This window comes from Pseudophryne corroboree, chromosome 4 (assembly GCF_028390025.1).
Source record: "Pseudophryne corroboree isolate aPseCor3 chromosome 4, aPseCor3.hap2, whole genome shotgun sequence".
In the NCBI taxonomy this organism is placed as follows: Eukaryota; Metazoa; Chordata; class Amphibia; order Anura; family Myobatrachidae; genus Pseudophryne; species Pseudophryne corroboree.
This window is the reverse complement of record NC_086447.1, coordinates 449,714,536-449,739,290: the sequence shown is the minus strand read 5'-3', so window position 1 is coordinate 449,739,290 and position 24,755 is coordinate 449,714,536. Positions and strand designations below refer to the sequence as shown.

At 47.3% G+C, this 24,755-nt stretch overlaps 1 protein-coding gene across 3 annotated transcripts in view; it reads left to right on the top strand.

Annotated features, from left to right (window-relative positions):
• Positions 1-23,995, top strand: part of SRSF12 (serine and arginine rich splicing factor 12) — a 45,897-nt gene extending 21,902 nt beyond the window's left edge. For 2 of the 3 annotated variants that reach the window (XM_063916968.1, XM_063916970.1), the window contains exons 5-6: positions 15,068-15,209; positions 22,984-23,995. In XM_063916968.1, coding sequence (XP_063773038.1) covers positions 15,068-15,209; positions 22,984-23,308 — 467 coding nt within the window. In that variant the 3' untranslated portion in view covers positions 23,309-23,995. The remainder of the gene's footprint in view (positions 1-15,067; positions 15,210-22,983) is intronic. The other variant, XM_063916969.1, reaches the window with a different exon arrangement.
• Positions 23,996-24,755: the final 760 nt, after the last annotated feature.

The window sequence follows — 24,755 nt, the reverse complement described above, 5'->3', positions numbered from 1 at the left end:
CAAACTCTTCCAGCTGTGCCTTCTTCAGACTGCATATTTTAGCTTTTTCCATATATGATCCTAAACTGCAGAGAGACCATATGCTGCATTACTGTTAAGGTTGAAGACCTATATAATGCTAATTCATGAAGCAGTTAGTTTGCAATATTACTGTAATCCAGTTATCTTTTCTAAGGGGTACAAACAAATCTGTTCAGACCACTTTAAAATATTGAATAAGCTGTAATTTCTCCAATTTCCTTGGTATGTCATACTGTAGCACAAAAGAAGGCATGCAGGTATACATGAGACAATAGCTTTACAGTCATCACTTTTCAGGATGAATAAAGCAATGTTTCAATGAGCTGTAAGGGGACAAACGGATTTGTTCATGTCTCTATTCCCAGAAATACATGTGGTTGTCTGCATGGAATTTATTTTCTCACCAAATTTATGTAAGAAGGGCTAAGCGATTTCTCAATTGTGACTAATATTTAGTTGGCCAACCTGTGAACCCCATGTCTCTAGAGGAGCTGAAGAGAACTCTGTTCCAGGCAGCTACAAGATCTCCAAATGGATCAATTTTTTTTTTTCTTTTTTTTTTTTTTCTTGTGTGCTTCTGTGAGATCACATGCAAAACCTTGTGCCACAAATTTTTCATTGGGTTAAGATCAGGGGATTGTCTAGGCCAATTCAGCAACTTAATGTTATTTAGTCGCCAGCAATTTGTGCTGTTTCGCAGTGTTCTTTATTTTGTCCACAGTTTGAAGACCTCCACCACCAGCGGCTGACATGCATCCCCAGACCATCACTTTTACCAGATGCTTCAGTCATACTTGCACTCAGGGCAAAATTCTTAGGGGGATACCCAATTTGCCCCAGTAATTAACTGGGGCTAACTGTCCCGCCAGGGGCTATCTTATTAGCACCGATAATCCGGCACGAGCGGCTGCTTATCTGGGCTTCAGATGCTGCTCCCGGTGCAGCACTGACCTCCAGCTCCCCGGTCACATGACTGCTCCCCCATCATGTGGCTGCTGCCGGAGTCGGTGAAAGAGGGGGCTGCTCGGGTTTCCCCACCAGGGGTCTTGGTACTGAGTGCCTGCTCCCGCGGCGCAGCACCCTAACTGCAGACCTAGCCTGCTGCTGTGGCGGTCATGGGACACTGCAGGTCGCCATGGCTTCTCTGGGATTTTTTTTCGCCTGCCTCATGCAGGCGAAACTAAATCCCCGAAAACCGCTCCGCATTCAAGCCAAAATGGGGCTACTTCTCACGTAAACAAGTTTCACTGAAGCATTTTTTTTTTTATTTTTTTTTTACAGGTGATCTAATAGGATACCCTGTAAGAAAAAAAAAAAACATTTTGCACTCTGTTTTACCGTGGGTAATACGATATGGCTATTAGTGTGAAAATCATTGTCTTGCTTGCTGTCAAGGTGAAAGTAACTTTCATAGTCTTTTCCGCTATCTGCCATTGTTCACCTACCAAGGATCTATGCTTTTGTCCAGGCCAGTCGGCACCCCCTTTGAAACGGTCAGCAGCAGCTTTCTTATCACGCTCTGTCATTTGAGGCTAAGCTTCTGAAATCTTCGATGGACTGTCTCTGTTAACATACTGAAAATATAAAAAAAAAAATTTGCCTAACCATTTGAACAGCAAACAGACTCAAGTGACTTGTTTAGGCTAATGTGCCTCAAAATGAAATCTTGTTGGGTGGAAAGCTTACTTGGCCTCCCAGATCTTGACAGATCAGTACTAGATCCTGTACACTTGATTTGAAAGACTGGCAATATGTCTTCCAGAAAATCCCCTATGCAGCGAGCATAATCGCCCAAACACTGCTCTTTACTGATGCAGGTCAGTCATTGCTTACGACTTGTGGAGAGGACGCATGTCAAATATATCAGTCTGCATAGAGTAGATATGTCTGCTGACACTCTGGTCAACTGATGGTGACACTTGACTGATATTGCAGGCCCAGCACAATAAAATTGTACATCTGTTTCACTGCCATTTTCTGTCTGTAACTAAAAAATAATGGACGAAATTCACTACATAACGATATGGAACTTTACACTGTGGGCTATATGCATCATTGCTTGGAGAGAGAAAAAGTACCAGCCAATCAACTCCTAACTGCAATGTTACAGGCTGTGTTTGAAAAATGACATTTAGGAGCTGATTGGCTGTTACTTTTCCTGTCCATTTTATCAAACTCCAAGTGATGACTCATCTGCCTTTTTATAGCTCAAAGCAAAATGCACAAAATGTCTCCAAGCCGCAGAAATGCTGAATGCATTAGTATCTTATTTCACTAAATGCTATCAGGTGTAAACCTCATTGTCCGTCTCCTCTATGTCCCAGTGTAAGGCACAGACCTATAAGATGAAACGTAGAAAAGCTTAGGGTGCTTTTGACTGACTTGCCATGTTTTCTGATCAGTAATGCTGTATACACTTTATGCAGAAAGCATATTTCTCTAACGTCCTAGAGGATGCTGGGGATTCCGTAAGGACCATGGGGAATAGACGGGCTCCGCATGAGAGGGCACTTTTAGAAAGCTTTGGATTCTGGGTGTGCACTGGCTCCTCCCTCTGTCCCTCCTCCAGACCTCAGTTTTACACTATGCCCAGAGGAAGATGGGTGCACTGCAGGGAGCTCTCCTGAGTTCTTTGCATTAGAAAGCATTTTTGTTAGGATTTTTCTATTTTTACAGGGAGCACTGCTGGCAACAGGCTCCCTGCATCGAGGGACTGGGGAGAGAGGATCTGCTTCCTCGGCTACTGGACACCATTAGCTCCAGAGGGGGTGAACACAGGTTCGTCCTGGGCATCCACCCCCGGAGCCACGCCGCCGTTCTGGCTCTGTGAGGAGAAGAACAGAAGCAAGAAGACGTCTCAGGTGGCAGAAGCTTTCAGCGGCTTCACTGAGGTAATGCACGGCACCGCAGCTGTGCGTCATTGCTCCACACACCTCACACACTCCGGTCACTGTATGGGTGCAGGGCGCAGGGGGGGCGCCCTGGGCAGCAATAATAACACCTCAAAACATGGCAAAAAAGATATATACATGTACAGCTGGGCACTGTACATGTATATAAAAGAGCCCCCGCCATTTTTACACACATTTGAGCGGGACCGGCGGCGGGACTTCTCCCTCAGCACTCACCAGCGCCATTTTTCTCTCCACAGAACGCTGAGAGGAAGCTCCCTGGACTCTCCCCTGCTTACACACTGTGAAGGGGTGTTTAAAAGAGAGGGGGGGGGGGGGGGAACATAATTGGCGGATAAGATATTATACAGCGCTGCTGGGGGAAAAATTTTGTGTTGGTCTCCAGGGTCATTGCGCTGGGGTGTGTGCTAGCATACTCTGTCTCTCCAAAGGGCCTTAAAGGGGATACTGTCTTCAGAAAGGAGTTTCCCTGTGTGTGCGAAGTGTCGGTACGTGTGTGTCGACATGTTTGACGAGGAAGGCTCGCTTAATGTGGAGGGGGAGTGTTTGAATGTCAGGTCGCCGTCGGCAACGCCGACACCGGACTGTGTAGATAAGCTGAATGTCTTAAATGCAAATGTGAATCTCCTGCATAAAAGGTTAGACAAGGCTGAGGCTAGGGATCAGTCAGATAGCCAGACCGTGCCTGTCCCTGGGGCGCCAGGACCTTCAGGGTCTCAAAAGCGCCCCATATCCCAGGTCGCTGACACAGATACTGACTCTAGTGTCGACTGAGGATGCAATATTACAGCCGAAGGTGGCAAAGGGTATTCGACACATGATTATTGCCATAAAAGAGGTTTTGCATATCACTGAGGAACCCCCTGTCCCTGACACGAGGGTTCACATGTATAAAGGGAAAAGGCCTGAGGTCACGTTTCCGTCCTCATTTGAGCTAAGCGAATTGTGCGAAAAGGCTTGGGAGTCTCCGGGTAGGAGACTACATGTTCCCAAAAGGATTCTTATGGCGTATCCTTTTCCACAGAAGGCTGGGATACGATGGGAATCTTCGCCTAAAGTAGACAAGGCACTGACACACGCTTATCCAAGAAGGTGGCACTGCCTTCTCTGGATACTGCTTCCCTCAAGGATCCTGCTGATCGCAAGCAGGAAATTACCATGAAGCACATTTACACACATTCAGGAACTATCGTTGGACCGGCCATGGCGTCTGCCTGGGTTTGTAGTGCTGTCGTGGCATGGGCAGACTCCTTATCTACGGAGATTGACACCTTAGATAGGGATACCATTCTAATGACCATTGAGCATATCAGAGATGCTGCCTTGTATATGAGGGATGCTCAGAGAGACATTTGTTTACAAAGATCCAGAATAAACGCTGTCTATTTCTGCTAGGCGACTCTTGTGGACCCGACAGTGGACGGGAGACGCCGACTCAAAGCGGCATATGGAGTCATTGCCTTACCAGGGGGAGGAGTTGTTTGGAGAAGGCCTCTCGGACCTAGTCTCTACTGCTACGGCCGGTAAATCAAATTTCTCTATCGTCCTAGTGGATGCTGGGGTTCCTGAAAGGACCATGGGGAATAGCGGCTCCGCAGGAGACAGGGCACAAAAGTAAAGCTTTCCGATCAGGTGGTGTGCACTGGCTCCTCCCCCTATGACCCTCCTCCAAGCCAGTTAGATTTTTGTGCCCGGCCGAGAAGGGTGCAATCTAGGTGGCTCTCCTAAAGAGCTGCTTAGAAAAGTTTAGCTTAGGTTTTTTATTTTACAGTGAGTCCTGCTGGCAACAGGATCACTGCAACGAGGGACTTAGGGGAGAAGAAGTGAACTCACCTGCGTGCAGAATGGATTGGCTTCTTGGCTACTGGACATCAGCTCCAGAGGGACGATCACAGGTACAGCCTGGATGGTCACCGGAGCCTTGCCGCCGGCCCCCTTGCAGATGCTGAAGTAAGAAGAGGTCCAGAATCGGCGGCAGAAGACTCCTCAGTCTTCTAAAGGTAGCGCACAGCACTGCAGCTGTGCGCCATTTTCCTCTCAGCACACTTCACACGGCAGTCACTGAGGGTGCAGGGCGCTGGGAGGGGGGCGCCCTGGGAGGCAAATGAATACCTATTTTGGCTAAAAATACCTCACATATAGCCTCCGGAGGCTATATGGAGATATTTAACCCCTGCCAGAATCCGTTAAGAGCGGGAGACAGGGGCGGGGCCTATCTCCTCAGCACACAGCGCCATTTTCCCTCACAGAAAGGCTGGAGGGAAGGCTCCCAGGCTCTCCCCTGCACTGCACTACAGAAACAGGGTTAAAACAGAGAGGGGGGGCACTAATTTGGCGTTAGAAATATATAAAAAAGATGCTATAAGGGAAAACACTTATATAAGGTTGTCCCTATATAATTATAGCGTTTTTGGTGTGTGCTGGTAAACTCTCCCTCTGTCTCTCCAAAGGGCTAGTGGGTCCTGTCCTCTATCAGAGCATTCCCTGTGTGTGTGCTGTGTGTCGGTACGTGTGTGTCGACATGTATGAGGACGATGTTGGTGAGGAGGCGGAGCAATTGCCTGTAATGGTGATGTCACTCTCTAGGGAGTCGACACCGGAATGGATGGCTTATTTAGGGAATTACGTGATAATGTCAACACGCTGCAAGGTCGGTTGACGACATGAGACGGCCGACAAACAATTAGTACCGGTCCAGACGTCTCAAAAACACCGTCAGGGGTTTTAAAACGCCCGTTTACTTTAGTCGGTCGACACAGACACAGACAGGGACACTGAATCCAGTGTCGACGGTGAATAAACAAACGTATTCCTTAGGGCCACACGTTAAAGGCAATGAAGGAGGTGTTACATATTTCTGATACTACAAGTACCACAAAAGAGGGTATTATGTGGGATGTGAAAAAACTACCGTAGTTTTTCCTGAATCAGATAAATTAAATAAAGTGTGTGATGATGCGTGGGTTCCCCCCGATAGAAAATTATGGGCGGTATACCCTTTCCCGCCAGAAGTTAGGGCGCGTTGGGAAACACCCCTTAGGGTGGATAAGGCGCTCACACGCTTATCAAAACAAGTGGCGGTACCGTCTATAGATAGGGCCGTCCTCAAGGACCAGCTGACAGGAGGCTGGAAAATATCATAAAAAGTATATACACACATACTGGTGTTATACTGCGACCAGCGATCGCCTCAGCCTGGATGTGCAGAGCTGGGGTGGCTTGGTCGGATTCCCTGACTAAAAATATTGATACCCTTGACAGGGACAGTATTTTATTGACTATAGAGCATTTAAAGGATGCATTTCTATATATGCGAGATGCACAGAGGGATATTTGCACTCTGGCATCAAGAGTAAATGCGATGTCCATATCTGCCAGAAGATGTTATGGACACGACAGTGGTCAGGTGATGCAGATTCCAAACGGCACAAAGGTGTATTGCCGTATAAAGGAAGAGGAGTTATTTGGGGTCGGTCCATCGGACCTGGTGGCCACGGCAACTGCTGGAAAATCCGCCGTTTTTACCCTAAGTCACATCTCTGCAGAAAAAGACACCGTCTTTTCAGCCTCAGTCCTTTCGTCCCTATAAGATCATATCTGCCCAGGGATAGAGGAAAGGGAAGAAGACTGCAGCAGGCAGCCCATTCCCAGGAACAGAAGCGTTCCACCGCTTCTGACAAGTTCTCAGCATGGCGCTGAGACCGTACAGGACCCCTGGATCCTACAAGTAGTATCCCAGGGGTACAGATTGGAATGTCGAGACGTTTCCCCTTCGCAGGCTCCTGAAGTCTGTTTTACCAAGGTCTCCCTCCGACAAGGAGGCAGTATGGGAAAAAATTCACAAGCTGTATTCCCAGCAGGTGATAATTAAATTACCCCTCCTACTACAAGAAAAGGGGTATTATTCCACACTATATTGTGGTACTGAACCCAGAAGGCTAGGTGAGACTTATTCTAAAAAAAAATTTTTTTTTTGAACACTTACAAAGGTTCAAATCAAGATGGAGTCACTCAGAGCAGTGATAACGAACCAGGAAGAAGGGGACTATATAGTGTCCCGGGACATCAGGGATGCTTACCTCTATGTCCCAAATTTGCCCTTCTCACTAAGGGTACCTCAGGTTCGTGGTGCAGAACTGTCACTATCAGTTTCAGACGCTGCCGTTTGGATTGTCCACGGCACCCCGGGTCTTTACCAAGGTAATGGCCGAAATGATGATTCTTCTTCGAAGAAAAGGCGTCTTAATTATCCCTTACTTGGACGATCTCCTGATAAGGGCATAGTCCAGGGAACAGTTGGAGGTCGGAGTAGCACTATCTCGGATACTGCTACAACAGCACGGGTGGATTCTAAATATTCCAAAATCGCAGCTGATCCCGACGACACGTCTGCTGTGCCTAGGGATGATTCTGGACACAGTCCAGAAAAAGGTGTTTCTCCCGGAAGAGAAAGCCAGGGAGTTATCCGAGCTAGTCAGGAACCTCCTAAAAACAGTGCATCATTGCACAAGGGTCCTGGTAAAAATGGTGGCTTCCTACGAAGCAATTCCATTCGGCAGATTTCACGCAAGAACTTTTCAGTGGGATCTGCTGGACAAATGGTCCGGATCGCATCTTCAGATGCATCAGCGGATAACCCTATATCCAAGGACAAGGGTGTCTCTCCTGTGGTGGTTATAGAGTGCTCATCTTCTAGAGGGCCGCAGATTCGGCATTCAGGATTGGATGCTGGTGACCACGGAGCCCAGCCCGAGAGGCTGGGGAGCAGTCACACAAGGAAAACATTTCCAGGGAGTGTGATCAAGTCTGGAGACTTTTCTCCACATAAATATACTGGAGCTAAGGGTAAATTTATAATGCTCTAAGCTTAGCAAGACCTCTGCTTCAAGGTCAGCCGGTATTGATCCAGTGGGAAAAACATCACGGCAGTCGCCCACGTAAACAGACAGGGCGACACAAGAAGCAGGAGGGCAATGGCAAAAACTGCAAGGACTTTTCGCTGGGCGGAAAATCATGTGATAGCACTGTCAGCAGTGTTTCATCCCGGGAATGGAAACTGGGAAGCAGACTTCCTCAGCAGGCACGACCTCCACCCGGGAGAGTGGAAACTTCATCGGGAAGTTTTTTCCACATGATTGTAAACCGTTGGGAAATACCAAAGGTGGACATGATGGCGTCCCGTCTGAACAAAAAACGGGACAGGTATTGCGCCAGGTCAAGAGACCCTCAGGCAATAGCTGTGGACGTTCTGGTAACACCGTGGGTGTACCAGTCGGTGTATGTGTTCCCTCCTCTGCTTCTCATACCTAAGGTGCTGAGAATTATAAGACGTAGAGGAGTAAGAACTATACTCATGGCTCCGGATTGGCCAAGAAGGACTTGGTACCCGGAACTTCAAGAGATGCTTACAGAGGTCTTATGGCCTCTGCCGCTAAGAAGGGACTTGCTTCAGCAAGTACCATGTCTATTCCAAGACTTACCGCAGCTGCGTTTGTCGGCATGGCGATGGAAAGCCGGATCCTAAGGGAAAAAGGCATTCCGGAAGAGGTCATTCCTACCCTGGTCAAAGCCAGAAAGGAGGTGACCGCACAACATTATCACCACATGTGGCGAAAATATGTTGCGTGGTGTGAGGCCAGGAAGGCCCCACAAAGAAATTTCAACTCGGTCATTTCCTGCAAACAGGAGTGTCTATGGGCCTCAAATTGGGGTCCATTAAGGTTCAAATTTCGGCCCTGTCGATTTTCTTCCAGAAAGAATTGGCTTCAGTTCCTGAAGTCCAGAAGTTTGTCAAGGGAGTATTGCATATACAACCCCCTTTTGTGCCTCCAGTAGCACTGTGGGATCTCAACGTAGTTCTGGGATTCCTCAAATCACATTGGTTTAAAACCAGTCAAATCTGTGGATTTGAAGCATCTCACATGAAAAGTGACCATGCTCTTGGCCCTGGCCTGGACCAGGCGAGTGTCAAATTGGTGGTTTTTTCTCAAAAAAGCCCATATCTGTTTGTCCATTCGGACAGGGCAGAGCTGCGGACTCGTCCCCAGTTCTCTCCCTAAGGTGGTGTCAGTGTTTCACCTGAACCAGCTTATTGTGGTGCCTTGCACCTACTAGGGACTTGGAGGACTCCAAGTTGCTAGATGTTGTCAGGGCCCTGAAAATATGTTCCAGGACGGCTGGAGTCAGGAAAACTGACTTGCTGTTATCCTGTATGCACCCAACAAACTGGGTGCTCTTGCTTCTAAGCAGACTATTGCTAGTTGGATGTGTAATACAATTTAGTTTGCACATTCTGTGGCAGGCCTGCCACAGCCAAAATATGTAAATGCCCATTCCACAAGGAAGGTGGGCTCATCTTGGGCGGCTGCCCGAGGGGTCTCGGCTTTACAACCTTGCCGAGCAGCTACTTGGTCAGGGGCAAACACGTTTGCTAAATTCTACAAATTTGATACCCTGGCTAAGGAGGACCTGGAGTTCTCTCATTCGGTGCTGCAGAGTCATCCGCACTCTCCCGCCCGTTTGGGAGCTTTGGTATAATCCCCATGGTCCTTTCAGGAACCCCAGCATCCACTAGGACGATAGAGAAAATAAGAATTTACTTACCGATAATTCTATTTCTCGGAGTCCGTAGTGGATGCTGGGCGCCCATCCCAAGTGCGGATTATCTGCAATACTTGTACATAGTTACAAAAATCGGGTTATTATTGTTGTGAGCCATCTTTTCAGAGGCTCCGCTGTTATCATACTGTTAACTGGGTTTAGATCACAAGTTGTACGGTGTGATTGGTGTGGCTGGTATGAGTCTTACCCGGGATTCAAAATTCCTCCCTTATTGTGTACGCTCGTCCGGGCACAGTACCTAACTGGCTTGGAGGAGGGTCATAGGGGGAGGAGCCAGTGCACACCACCTGATCGGAAAGCTTTACTTTTGTGCCCTGTCTCCTGCGGAGCCGCTATTCCCCATGGTCCTTTCAGGAACCCCAGCATCCACTACGGACTCCGAGAAATAGAATTATCGGTAAGTAAATTCTTATTTTTTTACCTTATGTTCCCCCACAGCATGCTAAGAAGGTACCGCATTATCAAATGCAGTCCTTTCGTTCCAATAAAAGCAAGAAGGTACGAGGATCGTCCTTTGTTGCCAGAGGTAAAGGCAAGGGAAAAAAGCTGCACTCTGCTAGTTCCCAAGAGCAGAAGTCCTCCCCTACTTCCGCAAAGTCCACCGCATGATGCTGGGGCTTTCCAGGGGGGGGGTCAGATCAAGTGGGGGCAAGTCTTCGTCTTTTCAGCCACGTCTGGGTTCTCTCACAGGTGGATCCCTGGGCAATAGAGATTGTTTCCCAGGGATACAGACTGGAATTCGAAGACATGCCTCCTCGACGGTTTTTCAAATCTGCTCTGCCGGCTTCCCCGTCGGAGAGGGATCTGGTGTTAGCTGCAATTCACAAATTGTACATTCAACAGGTGATAGTCGAAGTTCCTCATCTCTAGCAAGGAGAGGGTTATTATTCATCCCTGTTTGTGGTACCGAAACCGGACGGTTCGGTCAGACCCATTTTAAATCTGAAATCCCTGAACCTGTACTTGAAGATGTTAAAGTTCAAAATGAAATCGCTCAGAGCGGTCATCGCCAGCCTGGAGGGAGGGGATTGGATGGTGTCCCTGGACATAAAGGATGCGTACCTTCATGTTCCGATTTTCCCTCCTCACCAGGCGTTCCTGAGATTTGCAGTACAGGACTGTCACTACCAATTTCAGACGTTGCTGTTTGGTCTTTCCACGGCCCCGAGAATTTTCACCAAGGTAATGGCGGAAATTATGGTGCTCCTGCGCAGGCAGGGCGTCACAATTATCCTGTACTTGGAGGATCTCCTCATAAAGGCGAGATCTCGGGAGAAGTTGCTGGACAGCGTGTCTGTCCGTGAAGACGTTGCAGAGGCACGGCTGGATTCTCAATTTACTGAAATCCCAGCTAGTCCCTGCAACGCGTCTGACCTTTTTGGGCCTGATTCTAGACACAGACCAAAAAATAGTTTTTCTTCCGGTGGAGAAGGCTCAGGAGCTCGTAGCTCTGGTCAGGAACCTATTGAAGCCAAAAAAGGTTTCAGTGCATCATTGCACGAGGGTTCAGGGGAAGATGGTGGCTTCATACGAGGCCATCCCCTTCGGCAGGTTCCTTGCAAGGACCTTTCAATGGGACCTATTGGACAAATGGTCCGGGTCCCATCTACACATGCAAAAACGGATCACCCTGTCTTCCAGGGCCAGGGTGTCTCTCCTGTGGTGGCTGCGCAGTGCTCACCTCCTGGAGGGTCGCAGGTTCGGCATTCAGGACTGGGTCCTGGTGACCACGGGCGCGAGCCTCCGAGGTTGGGGAGCTGTCTCACTAGGAAGAAATTTACAGGGCCTCTGGTCAAGCCTAGAGACTGGTCTCCACATCAATGTCCTGGAGTTGAGGGCCATATATAACGCCCTCCGCCAAGCGGAGGAATGGCTTCGGAGCAAACCGGTTCTGATTCAGTCAGACAATGTCACGGCAGTGGCTCATGTAAACCGCCAAGGCGGCACAAGGAGCCGAGTGGCCATGGCAGAGGCGACCAGGATTCTACGCTGGGCGGAAGGCCATGTAAACGCACTATCAGCAGTGTTCATCCCGGGGGTGGACAACTGGAGGCGGGCTCTCAGCAGGCACGACCCTCATCCGGGAGAGTGGGGACTTCATCAAGAAGTCTTCACACAGATCACGGATCGGTGGGGACTGCCTCAGATAGACATGATGGCGTCCCGCCTCAACAAAAAGCTAAAGAGGTATTGCGCCAGGTCAAGAGACCCTCAGGCGGTTGCGGTAGATGCTCTGGTGACACCTTGGGTGTTCAGATCGGTCTGTGTTTCCTCCTCTACCTCGCATACCCAAGGGGTTGAGGATAATAAGAATAAGAAGGGTCAGAACAATCCTCATTGTTCCGGATTGGCCAAGGAGGACTTGGTATCCGGATCTGCAAGAGTTGCTCACAGAAGATCCGTGGCCTCTTCCTCTAAGGCAGGACCTGCTGCAGCAGGGGCCCTGTCTGTTCCAAGACTTACCTCGGCTGCGTTTGACGGCATGGCGGTTGAACGCCGGATCCTAGCGGAAAAAGGGATTCCGGAGGAGGTCATTCCTACCCTGATCAAGGCTAGGAAGGGCGTGACGTCGAAACGTCACCGTATATGGCGAAAATGTTTCTTGGTGTGAGGCCAGAACTGCTCCTACGGAGGAGTTCCAGTTGGGCCGTCTGCTTCACTTCCTTCAAACGGGAGTGAATTTGGGCCTAAAATTAGGGTCCATAAAGGTTCAAATTTCGGCTTTATCCATTTTCTTTCAAAGAGAATTGGCTTCTCTTCCTGAAGTACAGACTTTTGTGAAGGGCGTGCTGCATATTCAGCCTCCCTTTGTGCCTCCGGTGGCGCCTTGGGACCTTAACGTGGTATTAAGTTTCCTCAAGTCACCTTGGTTTGAACCACTCAAAACAGTAGAGTTGAAATACCTCACTTGGAATATGGTCATGTTGTTGGCTTTAGCTTATGCAAGGCAGGTTTCGTAATTGGCGGCTTTATCATATAAAAGCCCATACCTGATTTTTCACGTGGATAGGGCAGAGTTGAGGACTCGTCCTCAATTTCTGCCCAAGGTGGTCTCATCTTTTCATATGAACCAACCTATTGTCGTGCCTGTGGCTATACGGGACTTGGAGGATTCCGAATCCCTGGATGTGGTCAGGGCTTTGAAGATTTATGTGACCAGAACGGCTAGGATCAGGAAGACCGAAGCTATGTTTATTCTGTATGCGGCCAACAAAGTTGGCGCTCCTGCTTCAAAGCAGACTATTGCTCGCTGGATCTGTAACACGATTCAGCAGGCACATTCTTCGGCAGGATTGCCATTGCCTAAATCGGTTAAGGTCCATTCCACTAGGAAGGTGGGCTCTTCTTGGGCGGCTGCCCGAGGGGTCTCGACACTACAACTGTGCCGAGCTGCTACTTGGTCGGTGTCGAACACCTTTGCAAAGTTCTATAAGTTTGATACCCTGGCTGAGGAGGACCTCCTGTTTGCTCAATCGGTGCTGCAGTCATCCGCACTCTCCCGCCCGTTTGGGATCTTTGGTATAATCCCCATGGTCCTTACGGAGTCCCCAGCATCCTCTAGGACGTTAGAGAAAATAAGATTTTACTTACCGGTAAATTTATTTCTCGTAGTCCGTAGAGCAGCGTTTTTCAACCGCTGTGCCGCGGCACACTAGTGTGCCGCGAGCGGTTGCCAGGTGTGCCGCTGCCCACCAGAGATACCGCTGCCATCACCCGCCGGAAATGCCCGCCGCCTGTCAGAGGAACCTGCCCGGCAGCCGCTGCCATCACTTGCTGTCTCGGGCAGGGCTGTCCTCTTCCGCAGGCAGACCTATGGTGACGTGCGTGACTCATAGGTCACGCACGTCACGTAGTCCTGCCGCCCGCCTGCTGCTGCCGGAGTCTCAGTCCCTGCTCAGCGTTATTCGCTGCCCGCACAACAGACGAGGTAGAGATTTTTGTGTACAGCAGCAGGTTAAATGAAAATGTGTGCAATTACTGGGAAGGAGAGAGGGGAGGCAGGCTGTGTGTGTTATTACTGGGGGTGGGGGCTGTGTGTGTTATTACTGGGGGGTGCAGGCTGTGTGTGGTATTACATGGGGGGAGGGGGTTGGAGGCAGGCTACAGTATGTGTGGAATTACTAGTGGGGGGGGGGGCAGGCTGTGTGTGAAATTGCTGGGGAGGAGGATATATGTGGAATAATATGGGGGGACAGTTTGCAGGATTACTGGGGGGGGGGTGAGGCCAATGAGTGGAATTACTATGGGGAGCAGTGTGTGGCATTACTGTGGGGGTCAAGGTGTTTTATTACTGCAGGGACTGATGTGCTTTTTTACTTCTGGTGGCCAAAGTTCTTTATTAATGTAGGGACCAATTTTTTTTTTATTAGTGAGGGTGCAAGCATTAGTTTTATTACAGTGTGGGCCAATATATGCTGAGATTTGTTATTATATTTGATTTAAAAAAAAAAAAAACTGATGGTGTGCCTTGGCAATTTTAAAATCTTATTCAGTGTGCCACGGGTTTAAAAAGGTTGAAAATCACTGCCGTAGAGGATGCTGGGCGCCCGTCCCAAGTGCGGACTTCTTCTGCAAGACTTGTATATAGTTATTGTTTACATAAGGGTTATGTTATAGTTGATCGGGTTTGAACCGAGGCTATGTTATTATTCATACAGGTTGAGTATCCCATATCCAAATATTCCGAAATACGGAATTTTTGGATTGAGAGTGAAATAGTGAAACCTTTGTTTTCTGATGGCTCAATGCACACAAACTTTGTTTAATACACAAAGTTATTAAAAATATTGTATTAAATGACCTTCAGACTGTGTGTTTAAGGTGTATATGAAACATAAATGAACTCTCTGAATGTGTACACACTTTGTTTAATGCGCAAAGTTATTAAAAATATTGGCTAAAATTACATTCAGACTGTGTGTATAAGGTGTATATAAAACATTAATCTATTCTGTGATTAGACTTGGGTCCCATCGCCATGATATCTCATTATGATATGCAATTATTCCAAAATACGGAAAAATCCGATATCCAAAATACTTCTGGTCCCAAGCATTTTGGATAAGGGATACTCAACCTGTACTGTTAACTGGGTAGTTTATCTCAAGTTGTACGGTGTGATTGGTGTGGCTGGTATGCATCTTGCCCTTAGATTTACAAAAATCCTTTCCTCGTACTGTTCATCTCCTCTGGGCACAGTTTCTCTAACTGAGGTCTGGAGGAGGGACATAGAGGGAGGAGCCAGTGCACACCCAGAATCCAAAGCTTTCTAAAAGTGCCCTATCTCCTGCGGAGCCCATCTATTCCCCATGGTCCTTACGGAGTCCCCAGCATCCTCTACGGACTACGAGTAATAGATTTACCGGTAAGTAAAATCTTATTTTTCCTTTAAGAATATATTAATCACATACTGGGGGATTCAAATACTTTAAATAATTCTGAACTGCTCCTTTCAGTTTGTTAAATGTTCTTATTGCTGTTTGTTATCTGCTTTTACACTCTCTCAATTCCAGCACCTGGACAAATGAAGTCCAAGGAGAGACATGACGGCTCCCCGGATGATCGCAGAAGGTCTAGAAGCCGCAGCAGAAGGCGAACACGGAGTCGAAGCTCCTCGTGGAACCGTGGTAGAAGGAGGTCAGGCAACAATAAAGTGTAAGGTCACTTAGACATGTGCCCATATATTTTAGAATAGGGTATGTTTATAAAGATCATGTGCTCCTCCTGTAAGTGGAACACTATGTGCTTGAGAACAGCACATAAGTGCAATGTTCCCTATGCTAAAATACACTTGTAAGTAACCACATAACATTAGCCAAATTGTGTTTTGTGTGCTATTGAACAGAATGGGGTATATGCAATTGCAATTTTTAATTCGACACAGTTCGACAGACACCATGCCGCCGGGACCCGAATTCGACACATTCAATAAAAACTGGATTCGACAGTCCCGCTGTCGAAAAACGGACCAATTGACGGATAGTGTGCGTCCTGAATTCAACTTTTTGGATGGCACAAAAGTGTATAAAAAAAACCCCAGAAAAAAATTGCCTGGGGTCCCCACTCCTAAGCATAACCAGCCTCGGGCTCTTTGAGCCGGTCCTGGTTGGAAAAAAACGGATAAAAAATTGACAGGGGATCCCCCGTATTTTTACAACCAGCACCGGGCTCTGCGTTCGGTCCCGGTGCGAAAAATACGGGGGACAAAAAGCGTAGGGGTCCCCCGTATTTTTAACACCAGCATCTGGCTCCACTAGTCAGAGAGAGAATGCCACAGCCGGGGGACACTCTTACATCGGTCCCTGTGGCCCTGGCATTAAAGCACTAACTAGTCACCTCTGGCCGGGATACCCTGGAGGAGTGGGGACCCTTAAATCAGACCGAGGCTGTGTCCCGCCCGCCCCCCCCATCCAAGGGCTGCGGATGGGGGGCTGATAGCCTTGTGTCAAATAAAAGAATATTGTTTTTTGTAGCAGAACTACAAGTCCCAGCAAGCCTCCCCCGCAAGCTGGTACTTGGAGAACCACAAGTACCAGCATGTGGGGGGGAAACGGGCCCGCTGGTACCTGTAGTTCTACTGCAAAAAATATACCCAAATAAAAACAGTACACGCACACCGTGCGAAATGACTGTCGAAAAGCACTGTTGTCGAATCGACATTCTTCAATTGAATATACTTTTGTCGAAAAGCCGCATTTTTACCATTGCAGAAATGTCGAATTTGACAACTGTCGAATTTCAAAAAGTCGAATCTGAAACGGCCGTTTTTATGTCAAAGTACTGTATTGCATGGTCGAATTATTGTTGTGTTAAAAATGCCCCGTTTTTTGACATTTGCAGCAATTCGACCGCAATTGCATATACACCTATGTGTTGCAATGACCTGACGGTTAAATATTTATGGTTTATTTTTGTTGATAACCACCAAGGTCACACTTCTTTTCTTTTTATGCAGCTTTGCTTTCAGCCACCACCCAATCTTTCTATCTGAACAGTGTGAAATATTGGCATTTCTCTAACGTCCTAAGTGGATGCTGGGGACTCCGTAAGGACCATGGGGGATAGCGGCTCCGCAGGAGACTGGGCACATCTAAAGAAAGCTTTAGGACTATCTGGTGTGCACTGGCTCCTCCCCCTATGACCCTCCTCCAAGCCTCAGTTAGATCTCTGTGCCCGAATGAGAAGGGTGCACACTAGGGGCTCTCCTGAGCTTCTTAGTGAAAGTTTTAGTTTAGGTTTTTTATTTTCAGTGAGACCTGCTGGCAACAGGCTCACTGCATCGAGGGACTAAGGGGAGAAGAAGCGAACTCACCTGCGTGCAGAGTGGATTGGGCTTCTTAGGCTACTGGACATTAGCTCCAGAGGGACGATCACAGGCCCAGCTTGGATGGGTCCCAGAGCCGCGCCGCCGGCCCCCTTACAGAGCCAGAAGGCAGAAGACGTCCTGTCTTCAACAAGGTAGCGCACAGCACTGCAGCTGTGCGCCATTGCTCTCAGCACACTTCACACTCCGGTCACTGAGGGTGCAGGGCGCTGGGGGGGGCGCCCTGAGACGCAATAAAAACACCTTGGATGGCAAAAAATGAATCACATATAGCTCCTGGGCTATATGGATGCATTTAACCCCTGCCAGAATCCATAAAAAAGCAGGAGAAAAGTCCGCGAAAAAGGGGCGGAGCCTATCTCCTCAGCACACTGGCGCCATTTTCCCTCACAGCTCCGTTGGAGGGAAGCTCCCTGGCTCTCTCCTGCAGTCACTACACTACAGAAAGGGTTAAAAAAGAGAGGGGGGGCACTAATTAGGCGCAGTATTAACTATACAGCAGCTATAAGGGGAAAAACACTTATATAAGGTTATCCCTGTGTATGTATATATATATAGCGCTCTGGTGTGTGCTGGCAAACTCTCCCTCTGTCTCCCCAAAGGGCTAGTGGGGTCCTGTCCTCTATCAGAGCATTCCCTGTGTGTGTGCTGTATGTCGGTACTTTTGTGTCGACATGTATGAGGAGAAAAATGATGTGGAGACGGAGCAGATTGCCTGTAATAGTGATGTCACCCCCTAGGGGGTCGACACCTGAGTGGATGAACTGTTGGAAATTACGTGACAGTGTCAGCTCTGTATAAAAGACAGTGGTTGACATGAGACAGCCGGCTACTCAGCTTGTGCCTGTCCAGACGTCTCATAGGCCGTCAGGGGCTCTAAAGCGCCCGTTACCTCAGATGGCAGATATAGACGCCGACACAGATACTGACTCCAGTGTCGACGGTGAAGAGACCAATGTGACTTCCAGTAGGGCCACACGTTACATGATTGAGGCAATGAAAAATGTTTTACACATTTCTGATAATACGAGTACCACCAAAAAGGGGTATTATGTTCGGTGAGGAAAAACTACCTGTAGTTTTCCTGAATCTGAGAAATTAAATGAGGTGTGTGATGATGCGTGGGTTTCCCCCGATAACAACTGATAATTTCTATAATGTTATTGGCATTATATCCTTTCCCGCCAGAGGTTAGGGTGCGTTGGGGAAACACCCCCTAGGGTGGATAAAGCGCTCACACGCTTGTAAGGGCTCTACCCTCTCCTGAGATGGCCGCCCTTAAGGATCCTGCTGATAGAAAGCAGGAGGGTATCCTAAAATGTATTTACACACATACTGGTGTTATACTGCGACCAGCAATCGCCTCAGCCTGGATGTGCAGTGCTGGGTTGGTGTGGTCGGATTCCCTGACTGAAAATATTGATACCCTAGATAGGGACAGTATATTTTTGCCTATAGAGCATTTAAAAGATGCATTTCTATACATGCGTGATGCACAGCGGAATATTTGCCGTCTGGCATCAAGTCTAAGTGCGTTGTCCATTTCTACCAGTAGAGGGTTATGGACACGTCAGTGGTCAGGTGATGCGTATTCCAAACGGCATTTGGAAGTATTGCCTTATTAAGGGGAGGAGTTATTTGGGGTCGCTCTTTCAGACCTGGTGGCCACGGCAACAGCTGGGTAATCCACGTTTGTACCCCAGGTCGCCTCTCAACATGAGAAGACGCCGTATTATCAGGCGCAGTCTTTTCATGGACAAGCGGGCAAAAGGTTCCTCATTTCTGCCCCGTGACAGAGGGAGAGGAAAAAGGCTGCAGAAATCAGCCAGTTCCCAGGAACAGAAACCCTCTCCCGCCTCTGCCAAGCCCTCAGTATACGCTGGGGCTTTACAAGCAGAATCAGGCACGGTGGGGGGCCCGTCTCAATGAATTTCAGCGCGCAGTGGGCTCACTCGCAAGTAGACCCCTGGATCCTTCTGGCGGCTTTACCGATGTCTCCTTCTGACAGGGAGACAGTTTTGGAAGCCATTCACAAGCTGTATTCCCAGCAGGTGATAATCAAGATACCCCTCCTGCAACAGGGAACGGGGTATTATTCCACACTGTTGTGGTACCGAAGCCGGACGGCTCGGTGAGACCGATTCTAAATCTAAAATCTTTGAACACTTACATACAGAGGTTCAAATTCAAGATTGAGTCACTCAGAGCAGTGATTGCGAACCTGGAAGAAGGGGACTACATGATGTCTCGGGACATCAGGGATGCTTACCTTCATGTCAAAATTTACCCTTCTCACCAAGGGTACCTCAGGTTAATGGTACAGAACTGTCACTATCAGTTCAGACGCTGCCGTATGGATGGTCCACGGCACCCCGGGTCTTTACCAAGGTAATGGCCGAAATAATGATATTCCTTCGAAGGAAGGGAATTTTAGTTATCCCTTACTTGGACAATTCCCTGATAAGGCTAAGATCTAGGGAACAGTTGGAGGTCGGTGTAGCACTATCTCAGGTAGTGTTGCGGCAGCACGGTTGGATTCTCAATATTCCAAAATCGCAGCTGGTTCCGACGACTTGTCTTCTGTTCCTAGGGATGATCCTGGACACAGTCCAGAAAAAGGTGTTTCTCCCGGAGGAGAAAGCCAGGGAGTTATCCGAGCTAGTCAGGAACCTCCTAAAACCGAGCCAAGTCTCAGTGCATCAATGCACAAGGGTTCTGGGTAAAATGGTGGCTTCCTACGAAGCAATCCCATTCGGCAGATTCCACGCAAGAACTTTCCAGTGGGACCTGCTGGACAAATGGTCCGGGTCGCATCTTCAGATGCATCAGCGGATAACCCTGTCACCAAGGACAAGGGTGTCCCTCCTGTGGTGGTTGCAGAGTGCTCATCTTCTAGAGGGCCGCAGATTCGGCATTCAGGACTGGGTCCTGGTGACCACGGATGCCAGCCTGCGAGGCTGGGGAGCAGTCACACAGGGAAGGAATATCCAGTGCTTATGGTCAAGCCTGGAGACATCACTTCACAAAAATATCCTGAAGCTAAGGGACATTTACAATGCTCTAAGCTTAGCAAGACCTCTGCTTCAAGGTCAGCCGGTGTTGATCAAGTCGGACAACATCACGGCGGTCACCCACGTAAACAGACAGGGTGGCACAAGAAGCAGGAGGGCAATGGCAGAAGCTGCAAGGATTCTTCGCTGGGCGGAAAATCATGTGATAGCACTGTCAGCAGTATTCATTCCGGGAGTGGACAACTGGGAAGCAGACTTCCTCAGCACGACCTCCACCCGGGAGAGTGGGGACTTCACCCAGAAGTCTTCCACTTGTTTATAAACCGTTGGGAAAAACTCGACAGGTATTGCGCCAGGTCAAGGACCCTCAGGCAATAGCTGTAGACGCTCTGGTAACACCGTGGGTGTACCAGTCAGTGTATGTGTTCCCTCCTCTGCCTCTCATACCCAAGGTACTGAGATTGATAAGATGGAGAGGAGTAAGCACTATATTCGTGGCTCCGGATTGGCCAAAAAGGACTTGGTAACCGGAACTTCAAGAGATGCTCACGGAGGATCCGTGGCCTCTACCTCTAAGAAGGGACCTGCTCCAGCAAGGACCCTGTCTGTTACAAGACTTACCGCGGCTGCGTTTGACGGCATGACGGTTGAACGCCGGATCCTGAAGGAAAAACGGCATTCCGGATGAAGTCATCCCTATCCTGATCAAAGCCAGGAAGAATGTAACCGAAAAACATTATCACCGCATTTGGCGAAAATATGTTGCGTGGTGCGAGGCCAGTAGGCCCGACGGAGGAAATTCAACTGGGTCGATTCCTACATTTCCTGCAAACAGGAGTGTCTATGGGCCTGAAATTGGGGTCCATTAAGGTTCAAATTTCGGCCCTGTCAATTTTCTTCCAAAAAGAACTAGCTTCAGTCCCTGAAGTTCAGACGTTTGTAAAAGGGGTACTGCATATACAGCCTCCTTTTGTGCCTCCAGTGGCACTTTGGGATCTCACTGTAGTTTTGGGTTCCAAAAGTCACATTGGTTTGAACCACTTAAATCTGTGGAGTTAAAATATCTCACATGGAAAGTGGTCATGCTGTTGGCCCTGGCCTGGGCCAGGCGCGTGTCAGTGTTGGCGGCTTTATCCTGAAAAAGCCCTTATCTGATTTTCCATTCGGACAGGGCGGAATTGAGGACTCATCCTCATTTTCTCCCTAAGGTGTTTTCAGCGTTTCACCTGAACCAACCTATTTGTGGTGCCTGCGGCTACTAGGGACTTGGAGGACTCCAAGTTGCTAGACGTTGTCAGGGCCCTGAAAATATATGTTTCCAGGACGGCTGGAGTCAGGAAATCTGACTCGCTGTTTATCCTGTATGCACCCAACAAGCTGGGTGCTCCTGCTTCTAAGCAGACTATTGCTCGTTGGATTTGTAGTACAATTCAGCTTGCACATTCTGTGGCAGGCCTGCCACAGCCAAAAATCTGTAAATGCCCACTCCACAAGGAAGGTGGGCTCATCTTGGGCGGCTGCCCGAGGGGTCTCGGCTTTACAACTTTGCCGAGCAGCTACTTGGTCAGGAGCAAATACGTTTGTAAAATTCTACAAAATTGATATCCTGGCTGAGGAGGACCTGGAGTTCTCTCATTTGGTGCTGCAGAGTCATCCGCACTCTCCCGCCCGTTTGGGAGCTTTGGTATAATCCCCATGGTCCTTACGGAGTCCCCAGCATCCACTTAGGACGTTAGAGAAAATAAGAATTTACTTACCGATAATTCTATTTCTCATAGTCCGTAGTGGATGCTGGGCGCCCATCCCAAGTGCGGATTGTCTGCAATACTGGTACATAGTTATTGTTACCAAAAAATCGGGTTATTGCTGTAGTGAGCCATCTTTTCTAGAGGCTCCTCTGTTATCATGCTGTTAACTGGGTTCAGATCACAAGTTGTACGGTGTGATTGGTGTGGCTGGTATGAGTCTTACCCGGGATTTAAAATCCTTCCTTATTGTGTACGCTCGTCCGGGCACAGTATCCTAACTGAGGCTTGGAGGAGGGTCATAGGGGGAGGAGCCAGTGCACACCAGATAGTCCTAAAGCTTTCTTTAGATGTGCCCAGTCTCCTGCGGAGCCGCTATCCCCCATGGTCCTTACGGAGTCCCCAGCATCCACTACGGACTATGAGAAATAGAATTATCGGTAAGTAAATTCTTATTTTTACAGTGATATACATTTATTCAATGTGGTTAGCCATCTGAAACGTTGGGTTCTGGTATGAAAGGTCGACCACTATTGGTTGACATGGACTAATAGTCGACACATACGGTCGACGTGGATTTAACGGTTTTTGGTGTCATTTTCCGTAACATGGCCGGGTACCCAAATTAGTGTACCACGTCGCCATGCTGCGGGCAAGGTGCTGCACTCTGCACAGCTTACCATTCCCAATCGTAGTCCACGTGGATGGTGAAGTATAAAAGTGAAACCTCTTAAGAAAAAAATATTTTTAAAAGCCATGTCGACCATGGCAATGTCGACCAATGGTGGTCGACCTGATGACTGTCGACCTTAACATGGTCGACCATCCAAACAGATACTAAAATGTTGTCTAGGGTATTCTATTTAAAAGGAACTCAATAACAAAAATGGCATATGTAATGTATTTTTTTTATTTGTGCAATTCGTCTGATGCGTTTAATTCACAGTACATGCAAATGTACAAGGAGGTTGAAAGCTATATAAAAGGAGGGTACACACAGGAGCGATGTCGGGCCAATTTGCCATTTCGACAAATCACCTACATCGCTCAGAGTGACAATTGCACATCAAACCTAGCGACATTGTTTATGCTAATAAAGGAAGACCTTGATTGTTCCATTCTTCATTAGACTTGTTCGAATGTTTTAGGGGCAATCCCTGCTCAAGGACATTTTTGCAAATATCTGAATGAATACCTGTCACTCCAGTGTGTACCCAGCCAAAGTCTCTACAAGAGATCACTGATGCTCATGGGAATAGAGCCATTGCATGTTCATAATGCAGTTTAAGAAGAAAAATCTACTTCAAATCTTATATATTTATTTTTTTTTCTTTACTTTAATCTTCCAGGTCAAAACACAGGAGGCATTCTTATAGCCATTCAAAATCGCATTCAAAGTCACCGCAAAGACATTCTTTCTCAAGAGGAAAATCTAGATCAGTGGGAAAATCACCATCGGGTTCACCACCACCAAGGCATTCTGGATCAAAATCACGATCTGGTCCGAGGCATTCTGGATCTGCTAGATCCCATTCAAAGTCTCCACGTCCTAAACATACCAACTCTACTTCTCAAAAGGATATAGCCTGGCACACTAGCTCCCGATCCAGATCTAGATCACGGGGGGGCTACAGGGGTAAAAACAGCCGACAATCTGGTTCTGATGAAGACTAGTGTCTTCTCATAACCAATTACAGGCCATAGGAACATACAGCTCATATAATCACAATGCTTTGCAATTTCCTCATCAGTTTTTAAGAGTTGCTCATATCACTTAGGCTTCCTGTGGAGAAAATAAAAACTCTATACTGTAGATCTAGAAGATGTGAAGGCAATATTCTGCCTTTAAAAAAAATATTAAAAAAAGCAGTATTCCAAAAGCCTGTTTTTTTTTGGGGGGGGGGGGGGGTTGGGTCTATTGGAGTTTGCTTTGTTTTCATGTATGGAGCATTTGAAAGGCTAATGAATGTGTGTAATGCAATGTTTTTCTTAGGCCAATTTATCTATGGCTAGTTCTATTATCTCCATAATTTTGTAACAGACCCCCCTTTTGATAAATTAAGAACTACAAGGTAACTTTAACAAATTTGTCTTTAAATGTTCTGTAAACTATTTGTTCCCACATTTATGGTAAATTCTAAGTTTGACTAAAGATGTGCATGACTTTTCGTTTTTATGCTTGCTATGTTGGAGAAACCATTATATTGTGATTTCTCTAGTTGTATTTTAAAAGCAGTAGTATGGTTCTCATAGTACTTCATTTTTGGTTTTTGTCCTCTGGAACGTTTTTTTGAAATGGTATTGTTAGACATAGTTGCATATTTTTGTCTAGCAGTTTTAATAAATCAAAATTGCACAACATGTTTCTCTTGTAATTTGAAGACTTAATTGGGCTATCTGCTATGAAATCTAAGATTTGGAAATTGGTGAATACTTGATTACCATCATTCTTGATGGTAGATGCGATAATTGAGTTCTCTATTGTTGCAGTATTACCATTCAGTTGTTGATCACACATGTTAATTATATAGCATAGCTTATTTGATCATCTTTTTTTATAGTGCCACCAATGTAAAATAGTGTAGCCAATAGTACATAAGCTTGAGGTTAAAATCAATATAACGTTAACATTAACAGAAGAATATTGCATGAAAACAATTAAGTGTAATAAAGTATGATAATACAAATACTACAGTGATTCAAAAGTCGCAGTATGCCCTTTTGTTTCAAAAGCTGCTGGAAATGGGAAAACTGAATACTCCAGTAAAGTATGGGTGAGATGGGCTATCTTTTACGAACATGGGCGCCATCTTGAGTCTGTCAGTTTTTTTCAAATGGGGAAAAGGGAGTCGTGTAACATGTCAAACATCAGAATTTGCTGGAAAGTTTATTGCTGCAAACATTTGAAATAGCAGTTATGGTTCTAAAGTTAAAATACTTTTGTTTTGTTGGAATTACAGGCTGAACTGTTCTCCATAAAGGACAGTCATTTAATATGTTAGAGTTGTGCTGCGTTGTCTCTCCATGAAGGATGCCAAAACCATTGAGGTTGTCTCATCAGTAGCACTTTTTGGACAACCACTCCGTGACTTGTTAGCCACAGTCCCCATTTCTCAGAATT